Here is a 27,724-nt window from a genome sequence, read left to right as displayed (position 1 = left end):
TCTTAGTGCTCTCGTGAGTACGATTGGTAAACCGATAATGGTTGACAAATTTACTAGGGAGCACTCAAGAGTTCAATTTGCTAGAGTTCTTGTGGAAATGGAGGTTACTGATAATCCCCCTAGAAGCATTCAGTTTCTTAATGAGCATGGTCAAATTATGGAACGGGGGTGGAATATGAATGGTTGCCTATTAAGTGCAAGACTTGCTCTGGATTTGGTCATTCAATGATGGATTGTCGTAAAGAGCTGAAAACTCAATGGGTCAAAAAGGATACTATGGCAAAAGAAGAGGTGAAGGATAGGAGGAGTAAAGAAAATGCAGAACCTGAAGCTGTGGAGCCTGCGGTCTTGATTAGTACAGAAGTGGAAGGGGTCAGGTCATCACTACTGAGGGCTCTCAGCCTAAAACTTTGGCTAAAGTTGTTGAAGACAAGGGTTCTCAAGATAGTAAACATTGGCTCACTCCCAAACGTGTAGCTACTCATTCTAAACAAGGTCAGGTTGCAGATATTAATGCTAAGCTTTCAAGGCCAAGGCAAAAGAAGTTGAATAAATTTGAAGTGCTTCAAGAGCAAGTGAATGGTAGCAAAGAAGGTAATCCCGTCTCTATCTCCTCCAATGGATAATTGCAATATATTGAGCTGGAACTTGAGAGGGCTGAGCAGTTCTAATAAGCATAACTCTGTTATAGATCTATGTAGTAGGAATAAAATAGGAGTTGGTGGTTTCTTAGAGACTAAAATGAAGGGGAATAAAATAATAGAATTCATGGAGCATAAACTTCCAAATTGGGAGTTTTATACTAGTTCGGTCACTGAAGGTAGAATTTTGATAGTTTAGAGGAAGGTTTTTGTAAGGGTTACGATTCTTGAGGAGTCTAATCAGTTTGTTCATTGCTTGGTCAAGATGGCTGGTCAGAAGCAAGTTTTTTATGTTACTTTTGTCTATGGACTTAATTCGATAGATGGTAGGAGGAGTTTATGGGAAGGGTTACAAAGGTTATCTCTCTTGGATAAAGCGTGGATCATCTTAGGGGACTTCAATGCCCATTTCTCTGGTATGGACAAATCTGGAGGGAAACCTATTTCAGCTTTGGAGTTGGTTGATTCTCTCCGTTGGATTGAGGATACTCATGTTGAGTCTCTTAAGAGTTTAGGTTCCTATTTCACTTGGACTAATAACCAAAATGGATTAGCTAGAATCTATTCTAAAATTGACCATGTTTTCATGAATGAGAATTGGCTTGATTTCTTTCCTCATTCCACTGTTGTATTTAGATGGGAAGTTGTTTCAGATCATTGCTCTTGTGTTGTTAACATCCTGCCTATGGAGAAGTTGGGTTTGAAACTGTTCAGATTCTACAATTTTTGGGCAGATCATCTTGACTTCAATGAGGTGGTTATGAACATTTGGAGGCTTCCTATAAAGGCAACTGGTTTAAGGGCTATCTACTTAAAGACTTTGAGGCTGAAGCATAGATTAAGAAGTTTTAACAGAGAAAATATTGGTGACATTGGGTTTAACTATCACAAGGCTAAGGAGAATTACCAAGAAGCTCAATTTCAAGCTCAATCTCATCCTTTTGACTATAGTTTTCAGGAAGTTATGAAGGAAGCTGCTGCAACTTTTTCGGTTCAAGAGAAAATGTTTCACAGTTTCTTAACTCAAAGAAGTAAAATAACTTTGTTAAGGCAGGGAGATATGAACACTTCTTTTTTTTCATGCTTATTTGAAGAAGCGTAGAGCTGAAAATGGTATTGATTCCTATATCACGGATCAAGGTAATTTGGTAGATAATTTTCCTGAAGTTGTTTCTCACTTTGTTGAGCATTTCAGAGGCTATTTGGGGAGCCCGAGTTCTGCTATTGGCAGGATAAACTTTCAGTGTATAGAGATGGGATCCAAGCTCTCAGTTGATCAACAACTGATGCTTTTAAAACCTTTTTCTCGTAAGGAAATTCGTGAAGCTTTATTTGGTATTCCTATCACTAAGTCCCCGGGACCTGATGGTTTTGATTCTGGCTTTTTCAAGGCAGTTTGGCAGGATATAGGGGATGAAGTTTGCTCAGCCATCAGTCAATGCTTTGACACAGGGAGTGTAATATCCGTTTTCCCGGAAGGGCAATTTCGTAATTTTCCCATTGTGTGCATCCTTGTCATTTTTTTTCTTTTCCTTTGATGGATTATTGGATATGTATGACTTCCAATGGAAATAAAATTCATGGTGTTGACGCCGTTTTTCGTCAACAATGAAAGAAGAGCATGTAAACAATAACTAGTAATGGCCAATAAAAATATGATAATACAAAACACGATTTTTTACGTGGTTCAGCAGTTAAATCTGCCTAGTCCACGAATATTTTTTATTAAGCTCAAGATGATCTCTGAAAATTCTTCAAGGATGAATTCTTCAGAGTTTTCTCTCAAGATTCAGAAATTCGGTCCTTTACAATGGTGCATGACCTCTCTATTTATAAAGAAGATTGCAGAATATTATCCCACATATTTTGGGTAGTTACTCTTTTTGTGCAAATAAATCAAATGGCTTTAAATGCCTGTAATCCTATATAAAAGGAAACGTCCCCTGAAGACCAGGGGGCGTATAACTAATCAAATAATATCCCATGATTTTAGGGGATTTACAGTAATAAATGTAGACCACGTCTCTTATGGACAACACTTGTAGATGTTCAAGATTATTATCATATATCTCCAAGGCCTTATTCTCCCAGGTCTCTCATCAACGTTCGAGCTAATGACATCTCCCGAGGTCACATGGCTTTCGAGATCGTTCGCGCGTCAGGCTCAGAACCCCTGATCTGAGGTCATCCCTGAGGGTAGATGCATCTCGGGAGCTCCCCTTCGAGATCGAGTGGGTTTCGAGGCTACCATATTCGAAGTCATCTCAGCTTTGCAAGCTCGATGTCTAGTCTTGAAACATACTTTAGACTTTACGAGTTCATTCGCTGCGAATCCAGCTTTCTAGGTCACATTTATCATGGCTCGAAATCTGGGTATAACATCTTGCCCCCTCAAAAGTATTTGTTCGAATCCTAAGAGAAGGAAACTTTTGAACTACTTTCTTCGGGAACCGTACCGTCACACACTTGAGAATGGACACGCGTCGGTTGGATATTGCTCATTTATGGTACTTGAGTACCTTGGAAACCTGCCCACGATCATTCGTCTGCCACCTTTTTGGTACCATCATGTCATTGACCCTTGACCGTTGGATTTCATGAGGATTCTGGCCAATGGCCCAGATTAATCCTTTTTATCACTTTTCTCCCTTTATATATTCAAGGTTTTCTCCTTCCTCTTATTTTACACGCATCAGAAACAAAAAAAAAAAAAAAGGACGAAACCAGTGGCCATCCCAGAAAACTTCTTTCTTGTGCATGTTGTTGACCCACGATTTAGCCAACTGACACAGAGTCAAAATATGAATGATATAGAGAATAACGTAATGACAAAAGTAAAGAAAACACAGTGATTTATAGTGGTTCGGCCCCAGGATCTGGAAATGACCTACGTCCACTTAGAATGATATTGATATAGAATCGAAAGTCTGATCAGAGAACTTGGGTTCAATGAGTTTCAACACTTATGACCAACAATACAAGTTTACTAGGAGAAATTCTCTAATCTCTATGATTCCGAAGCTAAAAAAAAGGTCCCTTCCCTTGAGCTATCTCTTGCTATTTATAGGCTCATGGAGGGTTACAAAATATTGTTACAGATATTACCCCCTGAATAATAGGATATCCAGAAGATTGCATGAGATAAATTCGGGATTCACAAAGATATTCCCACAATTGTTGCCTTGGCTGCGGAACCACCGACCAGACTGGTCGTGGGTAAGACAGGCTTGTCCTGCTTCTGTTGTGCATCCTGGCTGATACCATAGCAGACGCCTTCCAGGTATCAGCCACGTGTCAAGAGATTATTTGCCACGTCACAAATGCTAATTTATTGGATAACATTTGCCCCCCAAAGTTTATTTACTACGAACAGTAAATAAACTTTGAACGAACGACTCTTCGGTAACCCCTCCTGACGTGTTAGAACCCTTCGTGTGTTCTTGAAAGAAGCAACCCACTCCTGTCCAATCATGTCTTTTTGGTTCCCCAGAAACGATTTCGACGGCCATCACGTTCCCCCATACTTCGAAAAAGGAAAAATAATAATTACACCTTTCTAGTATCAGAGACAAACTTATATAAGACCATCAGAGCCACCCCTTTTCTTTTCACACACGCCATTATTCTGCCAAAAACCCTAGAAACCAGAGCTTTAAACTTCTCCGGCGAACGTTCTCTTGCGCCTTTCACGACTCAGACGGTGGGCTCCTTAATCTCCGAAGACCTCTCTTCTGCCTTCACGACCACTATTCTTGGTAAGTTCTTGAAACCCCATTCTTCTAATTTCTCGTGGTGCATGCTTTTTATGGTGTACTGTTTAAGTCTCTCGGCCTCTGGTTTTAGGTGCTTGTAGATAGAATGTTTTGTAGGCAGAGTAGGTTTACGAGTTAGTTTAGTTTGAAACCCAGGATCGTGCTTTTTAGGACGTAAAACCGAAGTAACATTTCAATTTTTAAGCTAGTTGAAAAAAAAAAAAAAATTCCCGCCCTAAGGGGAGTTGAAAAAGCTTTTCAGGAAAACTTCTCACTTTCACCCTTTAATCCGTTTTTCGAACTGTTCGCATAGAAAGATTTAGTTTCTTGTTAGAATGCTGTTGTATAAAGGCTTAGCTTTTATACTCGACCAGCGTTATTCTAAAAAACCTTCTATAGTTCTATAACCTCACCTCCCCATTCTTCTGTTTGCAGATTTTAATGCCAGATTTGTGGGGAGGTGAGAGACCCATCGACGACGACCTCCTCGCCCAGCTGCTCGAGGGAGAAGAACAACCAGCTGATCGTATCCATCAGATACCTTTTTCGCGATCCTCTTCCAGACCACATCCTTCCCCTCCAATGGCCCGCTCCAAGTCTTCTGGCAAGAAGAGGCCCGAGTCTGAAAGTAACACTACTCCCCCTGCCCAGCCTGATTCGCAGGCTAGGGCTCCCTCGACCAGTGGTCGAGAAAATCTTGTTCCTGACCCTAATATCCAAACTAGGGCTCGCCCTCGTCATCGGAATCCGCCTGATGTCGAGTGGTATACTCCCCCAGCCAGTTCAGTGACCATCCGAATGGTTGCTAACTGGTTCAGGAAATTCCCCCTCACGGGGGTAACCATTACACGTCCCACCGCGGACCAGAGGGCTAACCGTCCAGGAGGGGTGAACAGCGCCTGGTCCCGGTATCACATTGAGGCGGGAGCTTATCTCCCTCTTCATCCTTTCTTTGTGGGGATGGCCAATTATTTCGGCGTCGCTCCCTTTCAAATAACTCCCAACGTATAGAGGATGCTGGCCGCACTCTATATTCTGTACAAACTTAAAAAATGGCCAGAACCTTCACCCCACGAGGTCAACTACCTTTTTGACCTCAAGTCCAACCCTCAGCACAACGGGGCGGGCTTTTTCCACTTCTGCCATCAGGAAACCGGCCGGACGTTCTTGAGTGGTACAACCCATATATCAAACGTGGGACATTACAACAAGGAGTACTTCTTTACTCCGGACATAACCAGTGACAACCTGGCCTTTGCGAGAGGAGGTATAAACTTGTCTTTGTCTTGGTCGACATTTTAACATAGAGTATTTCCTTTCATTTTCTCTCAAACTTGATCTGTTTTTCAGGCCCTTGGTTACGTCCGACCCCAACACCAAGCATGGTGTCGAGGTCTAATGCTCTGGCCAGGATGTCTGATGCAGCAAAATGTGTCAAGACCCTGACACTTAAAAAGAACTTGAGGTCGTCTGGCCTCCTGGCTCCTCGCCATGAAAATAGAGGGCCCATGGTGGGCGATGCCACCGCCGAGGGGGTACCCGAGCAGCAACCTCCTGTGCCTCCTCCTAGGAGGAGGCCAACAGGAGTTACGATCAGGGAACCCACGGGTAGCCCTTCTGCCGAAAGGCCTTCTGCTCCCCAAGGCAAGGGGAAAGAAATGGCCACAGAGCCTGTTGTTGACTTGGGAGAGTCTTCTGATGACAATGGTAACGTTATTTCGCTTTTAAATGGTTTGCCAATTCCCTGTCATATGTTTGATGGGGATGGTAACTTTACATATGCTCCAAATCTAGGGCCAGACTTCTTCATGCCAGAAAATGAGTATATGATTAATAGAGTCAATAGTGTAGCGACCAGTAGTTGTAGATCGGGTATTTACTTTGTTATCTTCTTTCTGTTGTATTACTTACTTTCACCTTTCTCTTTCCTGTTTAACCTCTTGTGTTTACTATCATGCAGATATGTCGACTCCCAACATCTTCGACATGTATCAGGCCGAGGAAGAAGAAGAAACCCCCCAACTCACACGGAAGCCAAAAAAAAGAACTGGTGAATCCAGTCGGGGCCCTCCAGCCAAGAAAATTCGACCAGAAGACCCTCCTCAGGGCACACCAACTGGGCAAAGTCCTGCGCCAACTGGGCGAACTCCTACTCCTCCTCCAGCTCCTTCTAAACAGCAAACTACTCCTGTTCGGCCGAATCCTCCAGCTGCGCCTGCCAGGGAGCATCTTTCTCGTGAAGAGGCTCATGGGGCCAGACTTATGAGCCATGCCATCCGATCCGCCCGGGACCGCCTCGATCGCATTGGTAAAGGCGAGCGTGTTAGGGCCGCAATGGTTCAAGCTGAAGAGCTGCCAGTTGACCAGATCATGAACAGGGCTTTGAACGAAATCTCCAGCGTAAGTGCTTCTTTATTCTTTGAGTCTTTAATTTTTTAGTCCTCATGATAAGTTCTGACTCCTTTTTCTTTGTGCACAGGCCTTACTCTCTGCCATTACTGCCCGTACCCGAGCCCAGGCTTACCTCGAGCAGGTCGAGGCAAAAGCCATCGAGAGGTTCCAGGTGAAAGCGGTCGAGGAGCTTTCGGCTGCTGAGGCTAAGTATGCTAAGGAGTTAGAGGCGGTGATCCGAGAGAGGGATGCAGCGGTGACTAAGCTGTCCGAGGCTGAAGCTAGGAAGGAAGCAGCGGTCAAGTTGAGGCAAGAGTACCGGGAGTTCAACAAAACCCATCTCCGCGAAATCAAGCATCTGGGGGAGGTACTCAAGACCAAGGATAAGGCTATTCTCTCCCTCGAGGGCAAAGTGAAGCAGTTGGAGCTTGACAACTCCAAGAATCTGGAAAAGTATAAGAGGATAACACTCCGATGTTTCTACAATTTCTGGAAACACAATCAGGGTGCTGACTTTAGCTACCTTTCAGAGGAAGTCAGAACTGCGGAGCTGGCCCGATGTGCAGCCCAACTGGCCGAGGAGGAAGCAAGAGCCGCGACCCCTGCCACTCCAAGTGTTGCTGGTTTGGAAGAAGAAGACGCTGTTGAGGACGTGACTGACCAGAATGCTGCTCAGGACCCTCCAGCCCCGAATGCCTCTTGAATTCTTATTTGTTTTTTCTTCTTTTTTGGATATACGACCCAAGGGTCGTGGTATAAAGACAGTAGTTTCTTTTTTAAACTTTGCTGCACGGGCAGCAAATCTTTTTACTTTGAACAGTTATATCCAAACTTACATCTTGATGCTATAATATTTATAACATTTGTTCGTATGACCGAACTTAGCATAGTACTTTGCCATGATTTATCAAACACAAATTTTGAAAAATACTCTAAGTATTGTAGCATGCTTTCACTTATTTTGTTCATGTGTTTACATACCTTGAGAAGTATGCTTTGCTATCGATGTGCCTTATATGCCCCCCAAGTGATCGAGGAGCTTTAGGTCCTTGGTCACTTGCCTTGACCATAACCTGTTCGAACGTTCCTGTTCGTAGTACAACTGATACTTGTAATACAGCAAAACAACACACGTAATGAACAAATACTTGTAAATATAAATTCACAAAGGTTGGCAAGAATGACTGGCTAAGCACAGTCCCTTATAATCTCGTATTAAAAATGGACTAAACATGTCTTTACGAGTGATTCTGAAATAGAATCTTACATATACGAGCAGTTAGCCATACATCGTGGCTAACCCTCTTTGCAAAACTTGTAAAAATTTAAAAAGAGAAATTTAAACAAGCCAGTCCTTTAAGAAGGGCTGTTCATTGATAGTACTTGCGCAGGTGTTCTCCATTCCAATAGCGCGGAACGAGATCTCCGTTTAAGCGTGTAAGTTTATAGGTGCCTGGGTGCAGGACTTCTTCAATCTGGTAAGGCCCTTCCCAGTTAGGTTCGAGCACTCCAGCAGTGGGGTCGAGGGTATTTAAGAAAACTCGTCGTAGCACCAAATCTCCGACGTTGAATTTTCTTTCTTTAACTTTGGAGTTAAAGTACCGGGCGACTTTTTGCTGGTAAGCAGCAACTCGGAGTTGAGATTTTTCTCCTATCTCATCGATCGAGTCTAGGGACTCCATCATCAACTGGCTGTTCACGTCCTGGTCGTAAGTCAAACGCCGATGTGAGGGGGGATCTAACTCGACAGGTAACATTGCCTCATATCCGTAGGCTAGAGAAAATGGGGTACGCCCTGTTGCTGTTCGATGAGATGTTCTATACGACCAGAGGACTTCAGGCAGCTGTTCTGGCCACGCTCCTTTAGCTTCTTCAAGTCTTTTCTTCAGGATGTCCTTGAGATTTTTGTTTACAGCTTCGACTTGCCCATTCGCTTGGGGGTGTGCGACTGAAGAAAAGCTCTTAATAACCCCGTGCCTCTCGCAGAAATCGGTGAACAGGTCACTGTCAAATTGGGTCCCGTTGTCTGAAACTATCTTTCTGGGCAAACCATACCGGCATACAATGTTCTTGATGACAAAGTCAAGAACTTTCTTGGTCGTGATGGTTGCAAGTGGTTCAGCTTCGACCCATTTTGTGAAATAATCGACTGCCACAACTGCGTACTTTACTCCTCCTTTCCCTGTTGGCAGTGATCCAATCAAGTCTATTCCCCATATTGCGAAAGGCCACGGGCTCTGCATCTGCTTTAGCTCGTTTGGAGCTACTCGTGGGATCTTGGAGAACCTTTGACATTTATCGCATCTTCGTACATACTCCATTGAATCCTCGTTCATTGTTGGCCAGAAGTACCCTTGTCTTAGAACTTTTTTCGCCAAACTCTGCCCCCCAGCGTGATCTCCGCAGAAGCCTTCATGCACCTCTTTCATGAGTTCCTTAGCTTTTTCTGATGTAATGCACCTGAGTAGTGGCATTGAATATCCTCTTCGGTACATAACACCGTCGAGCAGTATGTACCTAGCAGCCCGCCTTTGCAGAGTCCTGGCCTTGTTTCTATCTGCTGGCAATGTTCCATTTGTCAGATACTCCAGGTAAGGCATCATCCATGTATCTTCTGCACGAATCTCCATGTTGGCTTCGGCCACTTCAATGCTTGGCTTACTCAATCTTTCTACCGGGACTATGTTCAAGGTGTCAGCATCCTTTGCACTTGCGAGTTTAGCTAAGGCGTCTGCATTCGAATTTTGGTGTCGCGGAATTTGCTGGAGGGTGTACTTTGTAAACTGGGCTAGCAAATCTTTCGTTTTATTAAGGTGGGCCATCATCTTTAATCCTCACGCTTGATATTCTCCCAGGACTTGATTCACGACCAGCTGAGAGTCGCTGTAAATATCGAGCACTTTTATACTCATTTCCTTGGCCATTCTCAGTCCAGCGAGGAGTGCTTCGTATTCTGCTTCATTGTTTGATGCTGCGAAGTCAAACCTGATTGCGCAGTGAAATCGATGCCCTTCGGGCGTTATCAATATCACTCCCGCTCCAGCGTGGGATTCATTGGATGAACCATCCGTGAATAGTTTCCACGAAGGAGTCTCGTCTTGAGGCATGGGCGCTTCAGGCTGTTTGCACAGCTCACTGTTGGGGAGTTCGGTGAACTCCGCAATAAAATCGGCCAAGACTTGCCCTTTTATTGCTGCTCGCGGTAAATAAGTTACATCGAACTGTCCTAATTCGACCGCCCATTTTAACAGTCGTCCAGCCGCCTCAGGTTTTTGGAGGACTTGCCGAAGGGGCTGGTCGATCAGAACTGTGATAGGATGGGCTTGGAAGTACGGACGCAACTTTCTGGAGGCTAGAATTAAGCAATATGCTAACCTCTCGATTGGTGGATATTTCAATTCTGCACTGATAAGCCTTTTGCTGACATAGTAAACAGCTTTCTGTACGCCTTCTTCCTCCCGTATTAGTACCGCACTAGCAGCAACTTCGGTAATCGCCAAATAAATATACAAAGTCTCTCCTTCGATTGGTTTTGATAGGATGGGAGGTTGCAACATATGAGTTTTTAAGGCCTGGAATGCTTGCTCACAGTCTTCCGTCCATTCAAACTTCTTATTCCCCCTGAGTAGATTGAAGAATGGAACGCACTTGTCAGTTGATTTTGAGATGAATCTACTTAGGGCAGCGATCCTTCCGGTCAGGCTTTGTACATCCTTGATTCTCTCCGGCGACTTCATGTCGATTAGGGCTTTTATCTTGTCAGGGTTGGCCTTGATTCCTCTTGAATTTACTATAAACCCCAAAAACTTCCCTGATCCGACTCCAAAGGAACACTTGAGGGGATTCAACTTCATGTGATACTTGTTCAACACATCAAAGCATTCTCGCAAATTCCTCACATGTCCTTCTGCCTTCTTGGAATTTACCAACATGTCATCCACATATACCTCCATGCTTACCCCGATCAGCTCCTTGAACATGTGGTTGACCAGTCGTTGGTAAGTTGCGCCTGCGTTTTTTAGCCCGAAGGGCATTACTTTGTAACAATATAAGCCCGTATCGGTCCGAAAGCTGGTATGTTCCTCGTCAGGGGGATGCATGTTGATCTGGTTGTAACCTGAATACGCGTCCATGAACGAGAGGATCTCATGTCCTGCAGTAGCATCAACCAACTGGTCGATCCTTGGGAGTGGGAAACAGTCTTTTGGGCAGACTTTATTGAGATCTGTAAAATCCACGCAGGTCCGCCATTTGCCGTTAGGCTTGGGGACCAGCACCGGATTGGAGACCCACGACGGATAAAATGCCACCCTGATGAACCCATTCTCCTTAAGTCTTTCGACTTCTTCTTTCAAGGCTTTTGATCTGTCTTTATCGAGCAGCCTTCTTTTTTGTTGCACCGGTGGAAAGGCTTTGTTTATGTTCAGGACATGGCTGATCACTGCTGGATCTATCCCAACCATGTCTTTATGCGACCAGGCGAAAACTTCCTGGTTCTCTTGCAAGAATTTCACCAGTGCCTGCTTTGCGGTAGGCTCTAAATTCTTCCCAACCCTCACGACTCTGGTCGGGTCTTTTTCATCGAGTTGAACCTCCTCCAGGTCCTCGACGGGTCCAACATTTTCTTCAAAATCCCCAAAGCGAGGATCCAAATCTATATCCTCACTTTGGGCAATACCCTATTTGGTGACATTACCACCTGATTGGGCTTGTCTGTCTTCTGCCATCTACAATCGCTCTGGGGTAGCGCTCTTCGATGCTCCACTTTTTGCCTTTGTGATCGAGGCGTTATAGCACTCCCTGGCTTCCCTTTGGTTTCCTAAGACGCATCATACCCCTACATCCGCTGGGAACTTCATGGCTAGGTGCCACATGGAGATGATGGCCCTTAGATCAACCCGTATGGGCCTTCCAATAACGGCGTTATATGCTGAAGGAAAATCGACCACTACAAAAGTGGTGAGTAATGTCCTTGAGGCAGGCGCTGTACCCGTTGTTACTGGGAGTTTGATCATTCCGGCTGGGGCGAGTCCTTCTCCAGAGAAGCCGTATATGGTTTGATTGCAGGGCTCCAGGTCTTTTACGGACAACTTCATGCGTTCCAGTGTTGACTTATACAGGATGTTCACTGAACTTCCTGTATCGACCAGTACTCTTTTTACCATCATATTGGCCATCTGGATGTCCACGACCAGCGGATCGGAATGTGGGAACCGGACGTGTTGGGCATCGCCATCAGAGAAGGTTATCCCATATTCCTCTGAGCGAGCCTTTTTTGGCGCACGATCCTCCACAGTCATCATCTCGATGTCCTGGTCGTGACGTAGAGTCCAAGCATATCGTTCTCTAGCCTTTCCGCTATTTCCCGCGAGGTGCGGGCCTCCACAGATGGTTAAGAGTGTTCCGGCTACGGGGGCAGGCTGTAATGGTGGCGAGAGTTGGCATGTGGACGTCTGCTCGTTGCCACCTGGAGCTTCTCGTTGGGAAGTTCCCGAGGCCCGTACGTACCTTCTCAAATGTCCTTGTCTAATAAGGAACTCGATTTCGTCTTTTAACTGGTTGCATTCATTAGTGTCATGTCCGTAGTCGTTATGGTAACGACAGAACTTGGTAGTGTCTCTTTTCGAAATGTCTTTTCGAATGGGTCCAAGTTTCTTGTAAGGTGCACTAGAGCTTGTGGCCTGGTAAACCTCTCCTCGAGACTCGATGAGGGCAGTGTAGTTAGTGAACCCAGGTTCATAACGATTACCCTTGGCTCATTTATTATCGGAGGTTGAAGGCTCATTGTGCAGCCGTTTCCCACCGTTCTTGCCATTACCGTTGCTGTGCCCGTTGCCTTTGCCGTTGCCATCAGGTTTGGAACCATTGGCGGCTTTGGCGGGTTCGGCGGCCTTCTTACCCTTGTTCGAGGGTTTTCCATCATCAGCAATGGCCTCTTCGAGCTTGATATAACGATCAGCTCGGTCCAAGAACTCCTGGGTGGTTCTAACCCTGTCCTTATGAAGACTCTTCCATAGGGGCGAACGGCGTCTCACTCCTGCGGTTATAGCCATCATTTTTCCTTCGTCCCCGACTGTCTTTGCTCCAGCTGCTGCTCGCATAAAATGCCTGATGTAATCCTTCAGTGATTCTCCATCCTGCTGGCGAATTTCGACCAGCTGGTTTGCTTCGGTTGGGTGCACACGACCCGCATAGAACTGTCCGTAGAACTCCCTTACGAACATTTCCCAGGAAACTATGCTTGCAGGTGGGAATTTAAAGAACCACTCCTGTGCTGCTTCAGAAAGTGTTGCAGGGAAGATCCTGCACCGAGCGTCTTCGGACACTTTCTGAATGTCCATCTGAATCTCAAATTTATTCACATGCGAGACTGGGTCCCCATATCCATCAAAGTTCGGGAGCGTAGGCATTTTGAACTTGCTGGGAGTTTCGGCGTTAGCTATCCTCTGGACGAAAGGAGTAACTTTCCTCTTGTCGTGGTCGATGTAAGAAGTCCTTCCTCCGACCAGCTGCTGCACAGCCTAATTGAGTGCATCTATCTGGGCTTGCACTGCGGCAGGAATTGTGGTGGCCTCTGTGGCTGGGGGGATGTTCTCACCGTGCCTTTCTTGACGATCGTTGAGTACATCTCTCAGGTCCTCTTCTCTTCTTCGTTGCTCGCTACCTCCGAGCCGGTTGAAAACATTATTTTGTCTGGGCTGCCCCCCAGCATCTTGTCTATTTGGCTGGTCACCTTGAGGTATTTGGCTCCTGCCTTTACCTCTTTCTCCATTCCTCCCACCAGCATTTCCCTTGCCTGAGTCGGCCTCATTGTACCCATGACCATCTCTGAACCTTGACTAGCTGTGGTGAGACTGATTGTTCCCTCTGTTACCGTCTCTGGCAGAAACGCCCCGAGCGTTAGAGGGTGGCCTGCGCTGGTCGCGGTGTCCCCGTGCATCGTTATGCCGTGGGGGTCCACGGACCGCAGAGCCTAGTTCTGAGTCCCTTCTGTTACCAGGAGGGTAGTGACCTCTGTTCTCTTGGTTTGGCCTGTCATTCTCATGGCGCCTAGGACTACGAGGCTGACGCTCGGTCCTATTTTGCCTTTGCTGCGGGGAATTACCCCGAGCAGCTTGGGATGGCGGATTTGCCTCGGGATCCAATGGGACATCGTCATGGGGCGTCTGAGGCTGCTCAGGCCTTTGCGGACTTGAAGGCTGAACTGGTGGGCTAGGATTGGGACCCTTCTGAGGTGGCCCATTTTCAGGTTGGTTAAGGCAGGTGCGGCCTGATTTCTAGCCAACAGCAAGGCTGCTTCAAGGGCTGCCATGGCCTCGGTCTGGCGGCGATCCACCTCTGCTTGTCTTTCGCTCAACTCCGCCCGCTGACGATCAAGCTCCTGCTGCTGTCGCGCCATAACTTCTGCGGCAGTCTCTTGATTGGCCCTCAGACTAGCCAATTCTTCTTGCAACGCGCCCAGGGTGCTCTTCAGCGTCGCATCATCCATTTCCTCCTCTTCAAAATCTAGTTGCGGCTCATCTTCCGCCATGCTTGCAGGGGGAGGAAGAGGTGGTGGGTTCGACGGCACAGCGGCAGTTGCCTGCCCAGTTTTCCTTCCTACTTTCGCCATTGGTTTTCTTAATAGCAATAAATCAATCTCTCAACGAGAGCACCAGAATGTTGACCCACGATTTAGCCAACTGACACGGAGTCAAAATATGAATGATATAGAGAATAACGTAATGACAAAAGTAAAGAAAACACAGTGATTTATAGTGGTTCGGCCCCAGGATCTGGAAATGACCTACGTCCACTTAGAATGATATTGATATAGAATCGAAAGTCTGATCAGAGAACTTGGGTTCAATGAGTTTCAACACTTATGACCAACAATACAAGTTTACTAGGAGAAATTCTCTAATCTCTATGATTCCGAAGCTAAAAAAAAGGTCCCTTCCCTTGAGCTGTCTCTTGCTATTTATAGGCTCATGGAGGGTTACAAAATATTGTTACAGATATTACCCCCTGAATAATAGGATATCCAGAAGATTGCATGAGATAAATTCGGGATTCACAAAGATCTTCCCACAATTGTTGCCTTGGCTGCGGAACCACCGACCAGACTGGTCGTGGGTAAGACAGGCTTGTCCTGCTTCTGCTGTGCATCCTGGTTGATACCCTAGCAGACACCTTCCAGGTATCAGCCACGTGTCAAGAGATTATTTGCCACGTCACAAATGCTAATTTATTGGATAACACATGTTCTCTCAGCCGAAAAAACAAAGGACTTCCGGTTTGTTCGTGTCCATGAGCTCATATTTGCAGCCTCTCCTTCAGTCAACAATTTCTCTACAATCGCCATTATTGTGTAAGTGTCCAATCTTTGTTTTCCCTTATCCCAGTTTTTGTTCATATTGTTCTTGTTATTTCTGTGAATGTACTAGTTTATTTTCTTAGTACGATACGTTAGGGAATTTTTTGGCCGATAGGCTTTCACGTTCACGTCTCCATACTGGGTTTTCATCACTGGTTCCATACCCAGTTTTGGTGTTTGAGCAAGATCTCTTTTTTTTCTGGGTTTTAAAATTTTAAAAGACATTTCTTGTACACCAAGATATCGGGTATAAAACCTTGGCTTTGACAAATGCACGATACCCAAGGTTACCTTTTCTGGTTATCCACCACTCTCTTTCCCCTGATTTTTGGGATTCTCACAAAAAAAAAATTGTCTACTCTCCTCCCTTTCTCGTGGAACGCACGTTCTGACTCTTTAATAAGGGTCTTAGTATCGAGCTTGTTTTGTTCCTAAACTCTGAGCTCGTCCTATCGAGCTCGTATTCTTGCATGCATGGCCCTCACCATTTTTTCTTTCTCGCTAGATGTCACAGAATCTGGAAAGACGGTGGGGGTCGTTGCTGGCAATCCCTTACTCGCCAAAAACCCCGAGCCCGGAATCGTTGTTTGCTCAGAATCAACGTCGAATTTGTGAGTACGAGCTTGCGCGCGAGCAGGAGAATATTCAAGCTCATTATCGCCGCCAAATAGACGAGGTCATAGAGAAAAAGAGGAGAACTCTTCAGGAGGCCCTTTATCCAGAGTCCAACTCAGGGCCTAGGCCGATCCTCCTCGACCCCGCATTAAAGGTCACCGTCGTGTATAGTCCAGGAGAACTTCAATTTTCATTGATGGGGGAGCCTTCTTCCTCGCAGCCGAGGAAAGAAATCTTCGAGGCCGAGCACTATTGGAGCTCGGTTACCTCAACAAGTCAGATAACTGACATTCTGGCCCTCCATGGCCTCAGGTTGTCAAGTTCTTTGAAGTTTCGAGCTCCGTCCGCTCACGAACGAAGCTGTTACGCCCCCGGGGATCGTGACAACAGGCTGAGATACGCGGCATGGAGCCAGGAACACATGAAGGCGGGGGCGCTGTTGCCTTTGAAGTCTTTTTTCAAGGACTTCACGGATTTTATTGGGTTGGCTCCGTTCCAGCTCAACACTAATTCTTACAGGGTCATGTCAGCCCTAAGGTCGTTATACCACGAGCTGAAGTGGGAAGGACCTTCACCTCAGGAGATTTTATATCTCTTTTGTCTGAAAAGCAACCCCTCCCGAGCTCAGGGAGGAGATGGCTTTTACTATCTTTCGAGCTATCCCAAAGAGAAAAAGGTCTTTGAAGATCTCCCTAATCATCCACCTGATTTCAAAAAAGCCTTCTTCTGGACAGATGGCCTGTCCCCATCTCGATACTACTCATTCAGGCGGATTCGTAAGTATTCCAGTTTTCTTTATCTCTGTGCTCGGGATTTTAGCTGTAAGACCCATACTTAGTTGAAATGTGTCTTGCTTTCCAGCCTTTCAGCCTCCTACTCCTGACGAGGCAATGAAGGGGCAGAGAGAGACCCTGCTCCAACTCCCTCATGGCAGGAGGTCTCTCTTGTACCTTTTACATGAAGATAAGCTCCGAGATTGCGGACTTTTGGGAGAGGGCCAGTCCACCTTTGACTGGTCCAATAAAAAGTATGAACATTGGGAGCAGGTGCCTTTTCCCACAGGCGTCCTTCCTCCGAGGAGAGAGGTGAGGCCCCCACTTCCAGTTCGCAGAAGGAGTCCGCCATCGGGGAATGAGGCTAATGACGAAGCCTCGAGTTCAGACTCGAATGAAGGTAAAGCCATCCTTACCTCGAGAATGTGGTCCCCCACCTTACTAAAGCATAAACCTGATAGGTTAGTTTCATGCCCGTATGATAGATACCACTTCTACATATGGAGTTGGGTAGACGATTGTGTTCATAGGTTTGATAGTTGGCTCGGGAAGTATGACACCATGTATACTTCAGACGAGGTGTGGAACGGGATAGCTGTCCAATATGGGACCAATGATTATAGGGACCTTTCGAGGTTGACGTCCACCTATAGGGAAGGTACTCCCCCCGCCTCTTCTGAAGATGAGGGAATTTCATGGTCCCCGAGCTCGAGCTCGGGGGGGAGTTCCAGTTAGGTTTCTTCTATCACTGCTTTGTATATCTATGCGATCTTGAATCACCTTTTATACTATTCCCTCTTTTTGTTATGATTCACATTGTGGTGTGACTGTGCAGGCAAGATGGACTCCGACCTTGACAACATCATCGAAAGTGGTGGCGCCAAAAGGAGTAAGCACCCCAGGGCGGGGTCGCGAAAGGTGGACCAGCCTGCCAAAGTCCCCAAGAGGGCCGAGAAGACACCTCCTCCCCCAGCTCCGCTTTTTACCAGTTCCATCACGGCGCCGTCTTCGCAGATCGATGCCTCAACCGTGGCACCGACTTCGCAGGTCGATGCTTCTATCACAACCGGGCCCCAACTTCCTGTAGTGGTTCGGCCGACACTCGGTCCACCTCCTAGAAAGCCTTCTGCTTCTCGAACTCAGAAGCTGTCAGTTTCTACCCACATGGAGGAGTATGTAATTGACAATGCAGCTGGGTCCCATGGGTCTACGCTGGGTTCGGATGTTATGTCCCGAATCGGCCAGGGCTTTAGTAGTCTCGAAGCTCCTCAGTGGCAATACTTGAACAATGCCCGAGACTGCACCGCCCTCTACGAGAAGAGTATCGAGCTTGCCGCCGCAGTAAGTTTTCTTTTACTTCTTAGTTATAATCACACCGACCTGGCGCTAATGACGGCTTTTTATTTTTTCAGTCTCTTGCCTTTACTGCCCAGCTGAACTATAAGTTGAACAATAAGATCCATTCGAGCAAGTCTTATGCTCAGGAGGCGAAGGATCTCCACCTCAAAGCAAGTGATGACCTGAAGGCAGCAAATGCAAAGCTTGAGGAAGGAGCTAAGGAGCTGGAGGCCAAGGCATCCGAGCTTGGGAAGCTGAAAGCTAGGCTCGAGGAGCTTGAGAAGGAGAATTCCAAGCTCGCAGAACTTGAGAAGGAGAACGCTCGGCTTCAGGAGGCCAACAAAAAGCTTGAAGAAGATAAGGCCGCCACCTTTGATATTATTGAGGGTAAAAAGGCTCGTCTCCTTGCTGAGTATAAAGAGAAGAAGGACCAGGCGGTTGATTCGGCCATGTACAAAATGTGGGCCAACAACGAAGACCTGGATGCCAGCTTCTTAGGCCCTCTCGAGGCGAAGCTTCTTGATAAGTGGAATGTTCAGCTTGAGGCGGAAGAGGCTGCTCGGGAGGCCGCCTCCGAGGGAGCTCGGAAGGATAGTCATGCTATTCGTCCTGAGGGGTCCGATGCTGCTGATGCTGAGAAGGCCAAGGAGACTCCTCCTTCTTGAATCTGATCTCGAGGAAATCTTATCTCGGGGCTGCGTCCCCTTATTTTTGTAATTACTTCAATTTATGCCCACAGGGCTGATACAATTTCTTTTTATTTTTTTATAAACTTACATATGCTTTACATTTCTTGGCTCGAAATGTTTTGCATATTTTATATGAATGAGTTTTTTATGTTTATTTCTTCATACAAACATAGTTGGGATTTAGGCTCGAAACTCGATGCATCCACGCATTGTTTGTTCGAATTATCCGCTTTCGATCTCGTTATTCATCAAGGTCGAATATTACTTTAACCATGAACTCGAAAGTACTTGTATGGTATGTAATGTGAATGGTTTAGTTATATCTTATTGCTTAGTTACTTTTCCTCATCCTCGGTTATCTCCCTTAGGTTATGAGTTCGAAACTATTTTTCTTTAAGATATTCCAGCCTCAATCTCGACTTATTTCGGAGTAGGTTTAAATTCCAACTCGTCGATTAGTTTTAGCTGGTTTGTTCCAAACCTATTAAGTTTGCACATCTGGTTAAATCCAAACGTTATTATCTTTTGATAATTTGGTTGTCCAAACTATCTAAGCTCGCGTATCTGGTTACATCCAAATACTTTTATATTTTTGGTAATTCGGTTGTCCAAACTATCTAAGCTCGCGTATCTGGTTATGTCCAAATACTTTTATGTTTTTGATAATTCGGTTGTCCAAACTATCTAAGCTCGCGTATCTGGTTATGTCCAAATACTTTTATGTTTTTGATAATTCAGTTATGTCCGAACTATCTAAGCTCGCGTATCTGGTTATATCCAAATACTTTTATGTTTTTTATTTTTTTATTTTTTATATCAATGGTATATATACCAATAATGCCCCCTTAATATCCTATGAGTGTGACCATAGGTTATTAAATTAAGAGAGATTTGCAAAAATAAAAAAAATAAAAAAAATAAAAAGAGATAACATATTGAACGAAATAGATCTTTATTTGATGGAATTCAAAAGCAGACAAACTACTACAGATAATCAATCATGGTTACAAGCAACACACTTCCTACACTACTGCTAGTAAGGTCTAAGGTGTTCGTCATTCCATGCTCGCGGTACCAGGCTCCCATCCAATCTCGCCAGCTTGTAAACACCGGTCCGGATGACTGACTCTATCTGGTATGGTCCTTCCCAATTCGGTCCGAGCACACCAGCTGCCGGATCTCGTGTTGCCAAAAATACGCGTCTTAACACCAGATCTCCTACACCGAATCTTCAATCTCGAACCCTTTTGTTGAAATACCTGGTAGCTCGCTGCTGGTAGGCAGCGTTTCTTAACTAGGCCTCTTCTCGTTTTTCTTCAATCAAGTCTAAGGTCTCCTGGAGCTGAGTGTGGTTTGAACTTTGATCGTAAATCTGAGTTCAGATCGTTGGGATTTCGACCTCAATGGGCAACATTGCCTCGCAACCGTATGCTAGAGGGAACGGGGTATGTCCCATTGATGTTCGAGCTGTGGTCCTATATCCCCATAGGACTTGGGGAAATTCTTCGGGCCACCGTCCTTTCGCCTCCTCCAACTTTTTCTTCAGAGAACTTTTGAGAGTTTTGTTCACAGCCTCGACCTGGCCATTCACTTGAGGATGAGCTACTGATGAAAAACTCTTTATTATGCCGTTCTTTTCACAAAAGTTGGTGAACAAGTCCCAATCGAACTGGGTTCCGTTGTCAGATACGATCTTCCTCGGCACCCCATATCGGCACACGATGCTTTTTACTACGAAATCAAAGATCTTTTTTGAAGTTATAGTTGCCAACGGTTCAGCCTCCGTCCACTTCGTGAAGTAATCCACGGCGACTACAGCATATTTTACCCCGCCTTTGCCAGTCGGGAGAGAGCCTATGAGGTCGATGCCCCATACCGCGAAAGGCCATGGGGAAGTCAACATGGTCAGCTCGGATGGTGGAGCTCGGGGAATCGTGGAAAATCTCTGGCATTTGTCGCATTTCTTCACGTACTCGAAAGAATTTGTTTTAATAGTTGGCCAGAAATATCCTTGGCGTATGATCTTCTTGGACAGGCTATGCCCCCCGGTGTGATCTCCGCAGAACCCTTCATGAATTTCTTCAATGATCTTCTTAGCTTCGAGCGGGGTTATGCACTGAAGTAACGGCATGGAATATCCCCTTCTGTATAGCTTTCCGTCCAAAATGGTGTAACGGGGAAGTTGATACATTAACTTTCGAGCCTGGTTCCGGTCTCTTGGAAGGACTCCATTCTCGAGATATTCAACTATTGGGGTCATCCAGGTAGGTTTTGTTTCGATCATACACACATCTTCCTCCTCTGGATCATTAATGCTAGGTGCCGATAGGTGTTCTATGGGCACACCGTTCAGTTCTTCATTTTCAGCGGATGTGGCGAGCCGAGCTAAGGCATCTGCATTTGAGTTCCGCTCTCGGGGAACCTGTTCGATTGTATAAAATTCGAAACACTCCAATGCAGATTTTGCCTTCTCCAAATAAGCTGCCATTCTCGTGCCGCGAGCCTGGTATTCTCCCAAGATTTGATTTACCACGAGCTGGGAATCGCTGTAGCAATGTACAGCTCTAGCTTTGAGCTCCTTTGCTATACGAAGTCCCGCGAGTAAAGCCTCGTATTCAGCCTCATTATTCGACGCTTTGAAACCAAATCTCAAGGCAGAATGAAATCTGCTCCTTGCGGGGGTAACCAAAATGACCCCTGCCCCTGCTCCATTTTCGTTTGATGAGCCGTCGACGTAAAGTTTCCACAGTTCATGGGCCGGGGTTATTACCTCGTCGTCGGCTATGCCAGTACATTCCACTATAAAGTCCGCCAATGCCTATGCCTTAATGGTCGTTCTCGGGTGGTAGGTGATCTCGAACTGTCCGAGCTCAACTGCCCATTTAAGAAGTCGACCTGAAGCTTCTGGCTTAGACAAGACTTGCCTAAGTGGTTGATCAGTCAACACATGGATGGGATGCACTTGGAAGTAAGGGCGGAGTTTACGAGATGAATGAATTAGACTAAGCGCCAGCTTCTCCATCAGGGGGTATCTTGACTATGCCCCTAATAATCTTTTACTGATGTAGTAAACGGGTCTTTGTACCTTCTCTTCCTCTCGAACGAGCACTGCGCTTATTGCGTGTTCGGTGGTTGAGAGGTATAGGTACAGAGTTTCTCCCGTTTCAGGTTTTGACAGGACGGGTGGTTCCGCAAGGTGCTTTTTGAGCTCCTGAAAGGCCAGCTCGCATTCCTCCGTCCATTCAAATTTCTTACCTCCTCTCAATAAGTTGAAAAATGGAAGACCACAATCCATAGATTTCGAGATGAATCTGCTTAGGGTTGCCATCCTGCCAGTCAAACTTTGGACATCTTTGTGCCTTCGAGGTGAGGGCATGTCAATCAGGGCCTTGATCTTGTCGGGGTTGGCCTCGATTCCACGAGAGTTCACGATAAAGCCCAGAAATTTTCCTGAAGATACCCCAAAAGTGCACTTCTGAGGATTTAGCTTCATGTTGTATTTCCGGAGTACGCCGAAGCACTCTTCGAGGTCATCAACATGGTTCTTGTTGAGTTGAGATTTGACAAGCATGTCATCGACATAAACTTCCATGTTGTTTCCTATTTTCTCTGAAAACATCATGTTCACGAGCCGCTGATATGTGGCCCCAACATTCTTGAGCCCGAATGGCATGACATTATAGCAGTATAGCCCCTTATCCGTGACGAAGCTCGTATGTTCTTGGTCGGGGGCATGCATGGGAATCTGGTTATATCTAGAATAGGCATCCATGAAGGACATCAGGCCATGCCCTGCCGTGGCAGCCATGAGCTGGTCAATCCTTGGCAACGGAAAACAGTCTTTCGGGCAAGCTTTGTTGAGATCTGAGTAGTCAATACAGGTTCGCCACGTCCCATTGGGCTTTGGGACCAACACCGGATTGGCTACCCAGTCAAGGTAAAAGGCATCCCTAATGAATCAGTTTGCCTTTAACCTGTCAACCTCCTCCTTTAGTTCTTTCTTTCTATCTTCGTCCAGCTATCTTCACTTTTGTTGCTTCGGGGGGAAGCTTTTGTCTATATTCAGTGCGTGGCTTGCTATATTCGGACTTATTCCCACCATGTCCGAGTGCGACCACGCGAAGACATCCTGGTTTTTCTTCAAAAAGCAAATTAATTGCTATTTTGTCTCATCTTGGAGGTGTTTTCCGACCTTCACCTTTTTCGAGGGATCGGTTTCCTCGAGCTGAATTTCTTCGAGCTCCTCTAAAGGTTCGAGGTCAACTTTCTCCTCAATCCTTGGATCAATCTCTTCGTCAATCTCTAAGACCGTTTCGTCTTTGTTTTGAATGATGGTGAGTGCTTGTGCGCTCGTCTGTTTCTTTCCTCTCAAGGAGATGCTGTAGCATTCCCTCCCTGCTAATTGATCTCCCTTCAATGTTCCGACTCCGCTAGGGGTTGGGAACTTAAGGGCCAGCTGCCTTACTGATGAAACTGCCCCCAGCCTGACCAGGGCGGGTCTCCCGAGCAGCACATTGTAGGCTGATGGTAAGTCTACTACCACGAACTCCATCATCTTGGTTGCCGAGACTGGGTAGTCTCCCAAGGTCACGGGGAGCTCGATGGATCCCATGCAAGCGGTCCCTTCTCCTGAAAAGCCGTATAAAGTAGTTGCACACGCTTTCAGGTCGCGAAGGGAGAGTCCCATCTTTTTGAGGGTTGCTTTATAGAGAATTTTGACTGAGCTCCCATTGTCTATGAGAACTCAGTGGACCCTTTTATTGGCCAGCTAGAGAGTGATGACCAGAGGATCATGGTGAGGAAACTAGACATGGGACGCATCATCCTCAGTGAAGGTTATTGGTTGTGTTTCAATCCTCTGGCTTTTTGGAGCCCTAGGTTCGGGTTCATAAGGAGACCCATCCCCAGTCTTTAGCTCATTAACGTATCTCGTTTGGGCATTCCTGCCTACTCCTGCGGGATAAGGCCCTCCCGAGATGGTTATTACATCCTCTCCATCTATCGGTGGGGGCCTATCCTCTTCTCGAGCTCGAGAATTATTGCTTTGTGCCATCGGAGGCGCGGCTACTCTCTGGCTCGCGACTGCCTGACTAGTACTCTGGTTTTTGACATATTGCCGGAAGTAACCTCTTGAGATCAACCCTTCGATCTCGTCCTTCAGTTGTCGACATTCATCGGTTGTATGCCCGGTGTCTCTGTGAAATCGGCAATACTTACTGGAGTCCCTCTTGGATTTTTGATTTCTCATCGGGTCCGGACGCCTAAAGGGGACCTGGTTTTCATTAGCCAGGTATATGTTCTCCCGAGACTCATTGAGCTCGGTGTATACTCTATACACGGAGAAATATCTCTCCCCTTTCTTTTTCTTTCCTCCCTCGGCTTCGGAGTTACTCCCTTTGTTCTTTTTCCTCTTGGAGGGGTTTTCCGCGACAGGCTTTGGAGCTGCTGGGTCCGCCGAGGTTGAGGCAGAGTTGACGTTTATCGTTGTAGTTTCGGGCTGGGAAGTCACATTAAGTGTCGACCTCGCTTCCTCTACATTGACAAATCTCTGCGCTCGTTTGTTAAACTCGGTTATGGACCTTACTGGTTTTTTTTGCATGTCGTCCCAAAGGGCACTCCCCGGCATTATGCCAGCTTGGACAGCCATTAGGTGCCCACTGTCATCCACGTTCCGAGCTCAGGCGACTTCCAGATTAAACCTTGTTAAGTAACTTTTTAGTGTTTCGCCTGGCTGTTGTCGAACGTTAGTTAAGGTTGATGCCTCTGGTCTGACCCCCATCATTGCTCTGAACTGCTTCTTAAAGTCTTTAGACAACTGCTCCCAAGAAGTTATTGAGTGTCTCTTATATTTTTCGAACCAGCTTTTGGCAGGTCCTATCAATGATGCTAGAAACAACATGCATCTGAGCTCGTAACCCACGTTACTGGCTCTCATTATGGTGTTGAACATGCTCAGATGACTATACGGGTCGGTCTTTCCTTCGAACGTTGGGACGTGAGGGATCCGAAACCCTTGAGGAAATGGAGTATTGGAAATATGGGGAGCAAACGGTTCGAGCTCCTCGTCAGAGTCTTCATATCAATCATTCTCTTGCTCGTTTTTCAAAAGCCTAAAAGCCTTTTCAAGATGGTCGATTCTTTCTTGGACAGGGTCCGCAAGAGGCACTGTCTGGAATCGGTTGTCATCGATCATAATCCCAGGCTCGTGTCTCCGCAAGGGATCTCTATGCCTATTCAAGCGATCTCTCAGGTCCGGATTTATTGGGTCACCATTACCCCGACTTTGATTTAGGTGCTCTCGCAGGTCGGGACGATTTCTGCGGTTTCCAGTATTCTTACGACCTCGATCATGCTTGCTGACCGACTTGGTATCTCCAGATTCATCACTGGTAAAACTCGTCGCCTGGTTATTTCGTGATGGATTCTTTCCATGTCGCCTCGTCTCCGCCGTGCGAGACCGAGATGTTTGACTTTTTTCAGATGGGGTGCCTCTCCGCTCCTGGAAAGCCTCCCCGTTTCCTTGTCTTCCTCCCGCACGCCTTTCGCCCTGGTCTCGGACGGATTGAGCATTCCTACGGGGGGGGGGGGGGGGGGGCGAAGGATATCTTATAGGTGATGGAGGAAACCGTATAGGTGACGGTGACTGCCATCCATGTCGCGGCCTAGACGGTCCAGAATTTGCCCGAGATGGGTCGGTCGCATTTGGTGCGCTCCCAGGTATCTGAGTCCGAGCCTCTGCAGGGGTTCGGTTGTTCTCAGTTCCTGCAGGTACTTCCACAGGCGAGTTAGCCGGGGTCCAAGCCCGAGTACTCCTCTGAGGCCTAGGTGGAGCGGATAGCTCTGCTGGTGCCGGAGGTTGAGCCGGCCTCCTTGTGGCAGCATCTTTTCGTGGACGCCCACGGGGTCTACGGGGAGGAACGTGTACGTCCCTTGGAGGAGGGACTTGGTTTTCGCGCGGAGGCGGGGGCTGAGCCACCTGCGCCTCTGCGGCTATCCTTGCCAACTCCTCATTCCATTTGTTGGCCTCTGCCAACTGCTGTTTCAATTGCCAGTTTTCAAGTTCCACAATGGAAACATACCGCTCAGGATTGTAATACATATCCTCATCCCTTGGTGGAGCAGATGGTCCCCGGGAATCGGAAGATTCACTTCTTTCTTCAACATCCGGGTTTTCCATTGGCTGTTTCCCAGGACGTCTTAGATAATTCTCTTCAGGTGTGTTCTGATTATTAGTGGCCATGAATTTTTCAGGAATGAATGCTTAAGGCTCTCAATGAAAGCACCAAACTGTTGATGCCGTTTTTCGTCAACAGTGAAAGAAGAGCACGTAAACAATAACTAGTAATGGCCAATAAAAATATGATAATACAAAACACGATTTTTTACGTGGTTCAGCAGTTAAATCTGCCTAGTCCACGAGTCTTTTTTATTAAGCTCAAGATGATCTCTGAAAATTCTTCAAGGATGAATTCTTCAGAGTTTTCTCTCAAGATTCAGAAATTCGGTCCTTTACAATGGTGCATGACCTCTCTATTTATAAAGAAGATTGCATAATACTATCCCACATATTTTGGGTAGTTACTCTTTTTGTGCAAATAAATCAAATGGCTTTAAATGCCTGTAATCCTATATAAAAGGAAACGTCCCCTGAAGACCAGGGGGCGTATAACTAATCAAATAATATCCCATGATTTTAGGGGATTTACAGTAATAAATGTAGACCACGTCTCTTATGGACAACACTTGTAGATGTTCAAGATTATTATCATATATCTCCAAGGCCTTATTCTCCCAGGTCTCTCATCAACGTTCGAGCTAATGACATCTCCCGAGGTCACATGGCTTTCGAGATCGTTCGCGTGTCAGGCTCAGAACCCCTGATCCGAGGTCATCCCTGAGGGTAGATGCATCTCGGGAGCTCCCCTTCGAGATCGAGTGGGTTTCGAGGCTACCATATTCGAAGTCATCTCAGCTTTGCAAGCTCGATGTCTAGTCTTTAAACATACTTTAGACTTTACGAGTTCATTCGCTGCGAATCCAGCTTTCTAGGTCACATTTATCATTGCTCGAAATCTGGGTATAACACATGGTTTCTCATGTTTGAGTTTTTGTGGAATCACAACATGAGAATAATGTCAAGTGAATAAATAATGGCTCGGGTTAAGTTATTTATTTATTTAAAAATTATAATAGTAATTATTATTATTATGAGCATAATAGTAATAATAATATGCTTAAAATTATTTTATCTTATTATGTGTAATTTTTGGTTTGCCATAATATTAAATATTAGAATTTGCGAAAAGACCATAATACCTTTGAAATTGGTTCAAGGGGCATTTTAGAGACTTTATTTCTTCTGTTTTAACATGATTAAATATTCATAAAATTGGTTAAATTTTCGAAATTTAACTGATAATATCAGTTGTGGAACTTAGTCAATTTATTTTATTTTAAAAAAAAAATAATAATAAAATTCCTTGAAAAGAGGATTTTACCACTTCAAACGCTAACTTATTTTTTTAAACCTATTCTAAAACATGTTACCATGATAATCTGATGGAGAAATCGTGGGAATATTGAGGGAATCAAAGGATTGAAGAGAGAGAGAGTGTTATTATCATTTTTTTTTTTAAAGAGAAGAAATTTTTGAGTTCTTACACTTGGGAAAAATCTGGGCAGTAATGAACATTGTAGAATCATTATAGGGGAGGAAATAAACATTTTGAGTGTGAGAAATACATTTATAAAGCCTCGGATTGTGATTCACCATTTTTATCCAATAAAATGCATATTCTTGGATAATTTTGGATTTAAGTGTGTTCAAGAGTGTATGGTGTGCGTGGTTGGTGATAAACAAGCTTAGGGGACTCCAATAATCGGTTTTGACGTGAAGAAACGGGCTGAAATGGTCTAGAGCAAGAAAAACTAATTTTGAGCTCCATTTTTGGCGGTACACCGGACTTGGAGAAGAAGACTTCGGAACAAGGGGTTACGGACATCTTTTTGGGCTGGGGTCTATTTTTTTGAAGTTCTGGACATAAGGGGATCATTTTTCAAGCAAGAGAAGGGTTGGAAAGCAGAAAAACTCAGCCATAGAGTCGCCGTCGCCGGAGAAGAAGACAAAACCGGCGATATTTCCGGCGAACCCAATCTGGGTGTTTACTGA

At 45.7% G+C, this 27,724-nt stretch overlaps 1 protein-coding gene across 1 annotated transcript; it reads left to right on the top strand.

Moving 5' to 3' along the window:
* The first annotated feature begins 228 nt into the window (after nucleotides 1-228).
* Nucleotides 229-27,724, top strand: LOC133785786 (uncharacterized). The gene is made up of 5 exons (XM_062225001.1): nucleotides 229-355; nucleotides 478-594; nucleotides 965-1,632; nucleotides 1,736-2,098; nucleotides 27,617-27,724. The coding sequence occupies exons 1-5, from the start codon at nucleotides 229-231 to the stop codon at nucleotides 27,722-27,724; spliced, it is 1,383 nt and encodes a 460-aa protein (XP_062080985.1).

This window comes from Humulus lupulus, chromosome 6, assembly GCF_963169125.1.
Source record: "Humulus lupulus chromosome 6, drHumLupu1.1, whole genome shotgun sequence".
Classification (NCBI taxonomy): domain Eukaryota; kingdom Viridiplantae; phylum Streptophyta; class Magnoliopsida; order Rosales; family Cannabaceae; genus Humulus; species Humulus lupulus.
This window is presented reverse-complemented; position numbering and strand designations above follow the sequence as displayed.

What these genes read in the sequence shown, in the direction of transcription:
- LOC133785786 (XM_062225001.1), top strand. Translation starts at nt 229, where the DNA reads ATGGATTGTCGTAAAGAGCTGAAAACTCAATGGGTCAAAAAGGATACT. An exon ending in AAGCTGCTGCAACTTTTTCG is followed by an intron (nt 1,633 to 1,735) that starts GTTCAAGAGAAA and finishes GCTTATTTGAAG; the next exon opens with AAGCGTAGAGCTGAAAATGG. An exon ending in AATGCTTTGACACAGGGAGT is followed by an intron (nt 2,099 to 27,616) that starts GTAATATCCGTT and finishes TCATTTTTCAAG; the next exon opens with CAAGAGAAGGGTTGGAAAGC.